The 9,450-nt window shown below is 46.3% G+C and overlaps 1 protein-coding gene across 1 annotated transcript in view; it reads right to left on the bottom strand.

Annotated features, from left to right (window-relative positions):
* Positions 1–710: 710 nt before the first annotated feature.
* SETBP1 (SET binding protein 1) overlaps positions 711–9,450 on the bottom strand; it is a 175,627-nt gene continuing 166,887 nt past the window's right edge. The window contains exons 8-9 of the mRNA XM_018567453.1: positions 7,974–8,122; positions 711–2,098 (exon numbers count right to left, since the gene is read on the bottom strand). Coding sequence (XP_018422955.1) covers positions 1,611–2,098; positions 7,974–8,122 — 637 coding nt within the window. The 3' untranslated portion in view covers positions 711–1,610. The remainder of the gene's footprint in view (positions 2,099–7,973; positions 8,123–9,450) is intronic.

The raw sequence follows: 9,450 nt of genomic DNA, 5'->3' as shown, positions 1-9,450 counted from the left end.
GGGGGGCAGGAGGGAACAGGCAAACCTCTGACAGTATCAGCGCGTTGCCTGATCTGAACAGCCACGCATTCAGGCAGAGCGGGGAACTGGACGTTGTTGCAGTGTGTACCCATCAGCAGTTTTTGTTTTGTGGACATGACAGAGTCACTTTAAAGAGCTAAAGAGGGAAAATCCTATATACCGTAAGAACACTTGTTATAGTGTATAGTCGCCAAACAACTTATGTTGTTCATCGTGGACTACTACTACTTTAGGCAACGGAATTATCACTTTCCACAAACTTCCTCAAAATACTTCTTTCAATAGCAGCTCTAATGACTTTTTATGCCCCGAAACCCGGGAACCAAGCTGACCACGTGGTGTAGTTTTGTTTTTTGATGGCGTTGGTGGTTGCGTTACCAGTTCCCCTTCTGTTAATTGTTTACACCAACCAGTTTAAACCTGGGGCTAAAAGTTGGGTTTGGTGTCCAAAACGACCCACCCAATCTCTCGTAAAAGCCAACGCAGAACACCAAAGGTCATACGTGAAGGATGCCGGATTGACTTGCCGGATTGACTGAGATTTACAGCATAGAATTCATTTTGGGAAACTGCTCGACAGACATGCAGATCTAGAAACTGTTGGTAATAGGCTAAAAAATTTCAACCCGGCCAAAATGCTTATTGCCCGAAGTCAACTTTGCTACCATCATGTCTACTGTCCAAACATCCAGAGAAGGCATCAAAGTATGGAAAATAAAAACATCTGAGCACGGCAAACATTAGGTTACATACTGGATAAACATTCAGATAAATTGGTTTTCTAATGATATACTTGAAAGAAGGCATCTCCTAGACTTTAGCTTATTCAACATCTCATATTAAAGAAACTAAAAAAATCAAAATAAAACAAAAGGCCTATCTATGCTTCATGATGGGACACATGGTCCAGCTAGGTAAGGCCGAGACCACTTAGTGTCGATATTCCATTCAGAGTATCATATGAAAAAGATACATATCAGTTGATATTTCCAACAAATTTCATACACATCGATGTCTACATGTAGTCTGAGGTACATGTAAATCTGTGTCATCAATCTAAGAAATTAGGAAGGGGACTTGTCAACACAGTGTGTCCTACTATGGAAAGATTGGCAGTTTAAAGATGACCTCACCTATATTACAACCTGACTGAGCAGGCATAGCTGGGGGTTATAATATAAGCAAGGTCCTATTTTTCCTACAGATAGCTTCTGTTTTTTTTTCTTCCCCATTGTCACTGGCCGTTAGAAACCGTTTGTTCTATGAGTGAAAATGAAGGGATTGCAACTTTCCAGTAAAGACCAACCTTCCACCAGAAATCAGAAGCCTAGTTCAGTATCCTGGAACGAAAAGCCACATCCAAAAACAAGCCGTCGTCGTTTTTTTTCTACACACGACATAACATATGACATAGCATGAAAATAGAGGTTTGAAGTCTAGAGTCAAAAGCCGTACAAAACCCCACTGTAAAAAGCTGTCATCCTGTAACATTAAAAAAAAAAGATTGGGTGCTGCAGCCTCAGTAGGAGGTTATTCTACCCCATTAAAGTCTACGGTCAGCCTGATTATCAACTCAAAGGTGACGCTTATTAGTGAGAAATGTCCGATTCCCCTCGTCTCTTTCGATGGCGCTTTGTCTTGACTTCCTCCTCTTCGACGAGTCTCCGCTTCCCGCGGGAATTCTGCAAGCGGGGATTTTGAGTTTCTCTGGCCATGTGTATGACGGCCTCGATGGTGTCCATTACCGTATCCTGACATTTCCCCTGCTGCTCCTGGGAGTGGAACCTTTGACCTCGTTTGTTGGGGAGGTCGACGCATTTTTCCAGGATGGGCATTTGGTCTCTGGAGTCATCATCGAACAAGATGGGCTGTTTCCTAGGGCGGCCTCGCTTTTTTTTCACAAAGTTATTGCCGGTCTTGGATTGTCTCTGTAACCTCTTGGCCTTTAGGATTTTGTTCACGTGATCCATGTTCTTTTTGGTGGACAGGAGTTTATCGTAGTTGCACATTTTCCTCACCTCAGACTGGATGGCTTCGATCTCACATCGTTTGAAGCGGTTTCGAAGTGAGGCGTTGGCTGTTAAAGATAAATATGAAAAGCCTGTTAACATATAAGCTAGAAATATACAAAGTTGTATAGCACAGTAAAGAAACTGGAGGTCAGCATAATGAAGCTTTACAGCATGTAGGCCCTCAGCGCAATGCTCAATACAAGGGCCACCACCATAATGAAGCTGCCTGAGGTGGTCGCCTCAGGCGGCATCTCATTGGGGAGGGAGCCACAGTGGCCTCGGTTGCTAAGAGCTCTTAGCGATCAGTGACGCTCTGTCTGACTTCCTGTCTAGCTCACTGACATCAGTCCCCAGAGAGCTGAGCGGGACAATCTGGCTGGCGTACCGTTGAGCTCCTGGCAACCAGTGATGTGAATGAGCTGGGATAGAGAGCTGCTGACAGTACGGCTCTAACAGAGTCGCCCATCCCACCGCATCTGTCCCTGACACCCCTCCACCCGGAAGACCAATATCAGCAAAGCTTCCGCCCAGGAGAAATACTATCAGCAGCACACTCCCCTCACCCTATCAGGCGGCATATACGGTAGGGGCGGCCCTGCTCAATACATATATTATTAGCATTGAGTTTGCATATTCTCCATGACTTCCCTGATTTGGGGGTGCTCCACTTATTACCCAGATGCCAAAAATATACTATGTGGGGATAAATTAGTATTAAACTCTCAATTTCTCAATAATGACTGCAGGCCCAGCAAAGTATTTCTTAAAATTTTTGCCCAAACACTTGGTGTTTCCAAACAGCTGCAACTCTCTCATCTCAGCTTCCCTAAACTTCCTGTCCAGTACATGATCCCCGTACACAGGGCCGGATTTACTCTCTCTGCTGCCCCAAGGCCAAGTTCCTCAATGCGCCGCCAACCCCCCACGGAGAATGGCAGACCTGCACGCTACACACAAGTGATCACCGAGATCACTTGTACAAAACAAGCTGCAGCTTCCCCCGCTGTACATTTCGCTCTGCTTCCCCAAAGCGCGGCTAAGTGTAGAAAACAACTACCCCGCCCGGAACTGCATTTTCCAGGCATCAGGAGATAGGAATTCCACCCCCTTGCTGCCCCGAGACCGGGCCTTGGTTGGGCTTGTGAATGTACAAGGGACAGTAAAAGAGAAAGGAAGGGAGATGAGGGGAGCAGGGTACTGGCTTGCCTTGCTGTGCCTGCATCTTTGTGGAGACAGACACAGCTTACTAACACACAAAGGTAGCTCCATAGGACCCTGCAAGGGAAAGTAGCCACCTTAAAACAAGATATCAGGGCCAATGCTAAGGGAACCCGGCTGATTCTGTAGGAAGCTAGACCTTTAAACATCAAGCAGCAGCATCCATTGTAAGTGATTTCATCAGCATTTGAAATAGCTTAAAAACCTTTTGACTTTAATATTTTAACATTCTACAAATATATTGCAGGTAAGTCATTGGCTTCCATCGTCCTTCCTTCAGGGAGGACTCTGATGTCCATGGTTATATGTACTATACTGAATGAATAAACTTAGGCAATCAATCAAGTGAACAGAGAGCAAGATATAAAGCTAACGTGGACGATGGATCAGATACGCATGCTATGTAACGTGAAAGACGCAAGCTGGCCAAACACTCGGTGTTATTTCTCGTTGGGCCACGAGAGTCTTCCTTGGCAGGCTGCTGTGTCCTGGCAGCAATCACTGTACGGCTGACAATATTGGCCCGGCTCTCTCAACAAAAATTGGAAAAATTAATTTTCGTCTAACGGAGAGGCGACAGCAGGGCCGCACACCCAAATCTCGAATAGTGTATGGCCAGCTATACAGATACTTATTACCTTCCACAGAGATCACAGCACTCCCCCTGACAATGCCTTCGTCTGCTTTTCTTTCCAGAAGGAGGAAGCCATCTTTGCTCAGACATCTTTCACGACCTGCTACAAAATGAGCAGAGTGTGATTACTGGGGAAGACTAAGGGTATGTTTCCTCCCGCCTGCAGGAGACTGATGGAATCATCTCAGCCTAGACAAAGTCCCCGGACTGGTGCTGAGGGATGGCATTGTAATGATAAAAGGAGAACTATGAGGTGAGTGCTTTTCACTCACCTCATAGTTCTAGCCGACCTGTGACAATGAGACTGTCACAGGTCGTCTCAGTAGATCGGGAGGTGAGCGAACACATACCGGCGTTCACTCACCTCTCGATCCTGTCACGGCTCTCTGCCGTGACAGGGGAGGGGCTGGATTCCCCCCTCCCCGCTCCGATCCTCCAGCGCTGACTGGCGGAACGGACGGGGGAGGGGGCGGGTACAGCTGGCTCTGCCTCTAGATAGGCAGAGCCAGCTGTCACTCACGCAGCTGGGCGGACTGAGACGCCGCAGTATACCGCGAGCTGTATACTGAGCTTAGGGTGACGGGAGGACGCTAGTTTGTGTCCTCCCGTTACCCTAAGGAGAACTATGGGGAAAAGACTTAACCCCATAGTTCTCCTTTAATGACTGTTATATTGTGACACTTACGAAATGTATTCATGCAGTAACATTTCTATAAGAGCTGAAATAAAAGACATTTTTCAAATGCAAATAGTGTAAGCCCCTAAACCTGACCCGGGATCAGCCTCGTGCAGTTCCAGGACAGCAGGTTTGGAGTCTGATAAGAAGAAGCAGCACATGGAGCCAATCACTTCATATGCTGACAAGAAGCATGCTGATACCAGGAGAGAGCACATTGACAGAGATGAACTTATCACTATGCGGCTTCTCTTTTCACTCTCCAGTCAAAGGCTCGGGCATCTCCAGGACATCCTGGGCTCAGAGGAAGTGGGTTGAATGACTTTGGCCAGACTGAGGACATCTAGTTGGTTTCTTATTTTAGCTTTAATGGATTATTCAATGTTATCTTCTTAGATTTTGCTGGAGTTCTGTTTTAAGGGCCCTTTCACACCACATCCAGATCATCTCCAGACCAGGCCAGATTGTTTCCAGACCCAAAATGCATCCTAATGTAACCCTATGCTATTTCTGTCCTCTGTTCACACCAGCGCAGTTCGTTCCAGATCAGACCAGACAAATACTACTTGTCTCATTTTGTCTGGCCTTGAATGCACTGGATCTGCGGGCAGGTTCACACCATTTTCCGGACCAGATCTGGACTGGAAAATGGTGTGAACCTGTCCTAAGGGCCCAGTCAAACCATAAAGAGTGCGTTCCAAAGTGTTCGGCCTCTGGAACGCACCCCGGCCGGCTCACTTTGTTTTGGGGAGGAAGGGGGCTTGGTGGTGCATTGAAGTCAGTGCCGGTGATCGCACTGCGGGTTGGGGGGCGTGGTTGCAGTGATCTGCCACACCTCCTTCCACCCCAGAAGGTAGGGGGTAGTTTTGTGAGTGATTGCAAAAAAGTAGTGCATGCAGCATTTTTGCAGATCGCACTTGACCAGAATGCAGGCGCTAACTGGCCACGCGTTCGGTGCCAGCAATCGCACTGTGGGCGTGGCTGCAGTGCAATTGACTTCAATGCACCACAAAACAAAGTGTGCTAGCCGGGTTGCGTTCCAGAGGTCAAACGCTCTTTATGGTGTGACTGGGCCCTAAGAGTAGTTTAAAGCAGCGGTCACCAACCAGTGGTCCATGAGAAAATGTTGTTGGTCCTCGGGCCCCTCTGATGCCGTGCAGGCTGGACCATCATTGAAGTGGCACCGAGGCTCCGGGGCTGCCTCTCACTGACTCAAGCAGCGGCTGTCACAAGGAATGCGCAGCTCTCAGTACAGTGCGGGCTCTGCTGGAGGCGGGGCATCTCGTCAGTACCCGGACTGAGCAGGCTGCGGGACATAGAAAAAGTGGGGAGCAGCCAGGTAATAGTGGCTCAGTGTGGGGGAAGGGGAGGCAACAGGGTGGTTGGGGGCAGTGCTGAAGCTAGGGGGGGCACGTGCCCCAGGGCCAGTGGCAGATTCGATAGGGGAGGAAACAATTAAGACTATTACTGGGCCGGGGCCGGCGGCACCGCTCCCTCCCTTCACCAGCACTGCCACTCCTGCAGGCACACCCGTATGTATGTATGTATGTATGTATGTATACTGTAGATATATTCTCATATTTTTTTGTTTCCTCATATATGAATATATTCTCATATGTGTGTGTATCTATATATACACACACAGACACACACGAATATATTCATATATGAGGAAACAAAAAATATGAGAATATATATTTTTTAAAAATCCATATTAGTGGTCCGCGGGATTTAAAATGATGAATTTAGTGGTCCATGAGGTCTGAAAGGTTGGCGACCGCTGGTTTAAAGAGAACCTGGCATAATAGAAATCTGAATCTCACTGCACAATACACGCTATACTGTTCATGCAACCAACATTCAGGAAATTGTTTGGCGGTCGGCTTTTCCAAGCGCCATCTCCTGCCTCCAGGGATGTTTAGCTGCGTTCTTTCTTCATATGTTGAGATTATACAACGTGCATCATAACAACAGCGAGCCATCTTATGTAAACACGCAATGCATCCAGAGATCTCCTCATCGCTTAAAACACGACTTATATTTTCCATATGTCGGCTCATGGGCCTACGTTTATACAGCAAGGAGGGCACTTAGACCGACGTGCCTGTTTAAATATTAAAGCCCGGTTTTAATTACTCAGAACTCATTATGCGGTTTATCGGTTTAGTTTTGCCGCAGGGCGATTTGAGAAAAGATTTGATTTTTTTTTTTAGACAACATCTGGGCCCCCATCTTAGCCGTCTTCCCGGAGAAGACGTTTTCAAAGAGGTCCTCATTAATTACAGGAAACTCACGGTGCAGACCAGTTTTTCTTTTTTTGTGTGCATATCCCTCCAAATGATCTCCACATCTGGACGGCAGATATCCCGTTATTTCATGCGTGCGTCATAAAGGGACGTGTGGAGCCTGTAGCCAACACGGGTATTGCAAAGCCAAAGTTCAACAACTGCTGGGATGTTCTTTATTTTGTTTCCATTGACATTGCTGTTCTTTTTAGGTTTCTTCACTTTGCTGTGTCTGGCAGGTTTAATATTACAGGTTGCCATGAATAACCAGGACAGAACAAACCGGGCACTGAAATCAACCAAACCTGGCTGCAACTGACAGCCATGCACAGTGCAGCTCGTCAGAAAAATGCAAGGAAACGGAAAAGGGCCTTACCCAAACTGTTGCCATAAGATTGGAAGCCCACAATTGTCTAAAAAGTATTTGTATACTACAACATAAAGAGTACCCTTCACTGGAAACCCCTGTACTGAATCATTTAAAGAGGTGTCCACATCCCTTTGGCCATATTATTATTATTATACAGGATTTATATAGCGCCAACAGTTTGCGTAGCCCTTTACAATATAAGGAAGACATTAGAATCACAATGCAATTCAAGACAAGATGGTAAGGAGGGCCCTGCCCCTGAGGGCTTACAATCTAAAAGGGAAGGGCAAGCGATACATGAGGAGGTAGCTGTGAGGAGATTAATTGTTTGCGAACGTGATGCTTGAGTGGTTAGTTTGAGGTGGGATAGGCCTCCCTGAAGAGATGAGTCTTAAGGGATCATCTAAAGGCAGTCAGAGTGGGAGATAGACGGACAGGTTGGGATAAAGAGTTGCAGAGGATGGGAGAGATTCTAGAGAAGTCCTGGAGGTGAGTATGGGAGGAGTTGACGAGGGAGCTGGAAAGCAGGAGGTCTTTGGAAGAGCGGAGGGGACAGTTAGGGTGATACTTTGAGACAAGGATTGAGATAGCCTGGGGCAGAGTGGTGGATGGCTCTGTAAGTGGTTGGTAATATTTAGAATTTTATCCCTTGGGCTATTGGAAGCCAGTGGAGGGATTGGCAGTGGTTGATTGCCACCAACCTAGGCAATCTAAACAAAAAAAGGGTAAATCCTCTTCTACCACACAGAGTACTAACCTGATTTGTTGGATGATGAGAAGAAGGATAGGAGAGGGTTTGGAGGCACGGAGGCAGATTCGGCTGCTGGCTTCCTTTTGGTCAAGTTGTTGGAAGATGTAGTATCATTTCTGTTATGCTGAGAAATCTGGTCGGCTTTCTGGTGAGCACTTGATAAACCTGCACGGGAAGAGGCAGAACATTTTTAGGATATATTGATACTCACAAACAACAGTTGTGTGAAAAAGAAAGTACACCCTCATTGAATTCTACATTTTTACGTATCAAGACATCACACAAATCATCTGGTCCTTAGCAGGTCATAGATTTAGGTAAATAGTATTTGCCGAAATCTATGACCTGCTAAGGACCAGATGATTTTACTAAAATCATAATTACTAAATCATATTTACTAAATATAACCTCAGATGAACACCACATGACATATTATACTGAGTCGTTATTTATTTTACAAACAAAGCCAAAATGGAGAAGACGTGATGGAAAAACTAAGTACACCCCTACTGCTTCCATAGAACAGGCTATGTTGCAGCCAGGTGTTGCTAATCAATTGCCCTTGATTAATTGATCATCAGGAAGTGTGACCACCTCTATGAAAGCCGAAGTTGTAACAGTTTGCTGGTCTGGAGCATTCAGGTGTGTGTTAACACAGCGCCAAGGAGGCATTAAGCAGTCCATACACCTTACAACCATCGCACGACTTTCGTTGTGCGATGGTTGTAAGGTGATTAAAATTTCGTACGATCTGCCCATCTTGGACAGGCTGAGGGGAGGGCTTCTGATGATTGCAGTGCTGAGAGGGCAGTGTACGCTTGCTCCCATACATCTGCCGATTATTGTACGATTTTCGGCAGGTTTTCCAGCGTGCTCGGAAGACGAAAGTTGTGAGACCTTACAATAGAAGCGGTCGCATCCTGCCCATACACCTGCCGATTATCGTACGATCGCGGGATCACCCGCGATTATCGTACGATAATGGGCAGGTGTATGGGCACCTTAACATCAACAATGATCTTACAGAAGCAAAGAGGGTGTACTTTCTTTTTCACACAACTGTACATAAAGATAAAAATTCTGTTATACTTTCATGCAAGCAACTCTAATTTTAGTTATGGTTCCTCGTATAATGAGACTTAGTTTTGCTCAAGCACCATACTTGCTACTGTATACATACTACTACAACTATAAAGGCCAATACACTTTAAAACAAAGTGCATGTGTCCTTTTGTCCCCTTCCTCTGACCCAAGCCAACCTAAACTCCCTTTTCCACAGATGCACACTTACCTTGATGGAATGGAGGCAGTTCTGCTGGCTGTTTACATCCAGCACTGCAAGTCTTCGCTGTTCTGGTTGTGCCTGTGCATCAGGGCCCCATAGACTTCTATAGGGCTGTGTCCCGAGGCCGGAGATGGTGCTATAGAAGTCTATGGTCCTGGTACCGCCAGGGCAGTGACGTAAGCCAACAGCAGAACCACA

Source organism: Nanorana parkeri, unplaced genomic scaffold, assembly GCF_000935625.1.
Source record: "Nanorana parkeri isolate BGI_ZX_2015 unplaced genomic scaffold, ASM93562v1 scaffold1051, whole genome shotgun sequence".
In the NCBI taxonomy this organism is placed as follows: Eukaryota; Metazoa; Chordata; class Amphibia; order Anura; family Dicroglossidae; genus Nanorana; species Nanorana parkeri.
Note: the sequence above shows the minus strand (reverse complement) of the source record. Positions and strands in the feature narration are given on the sequence as shown.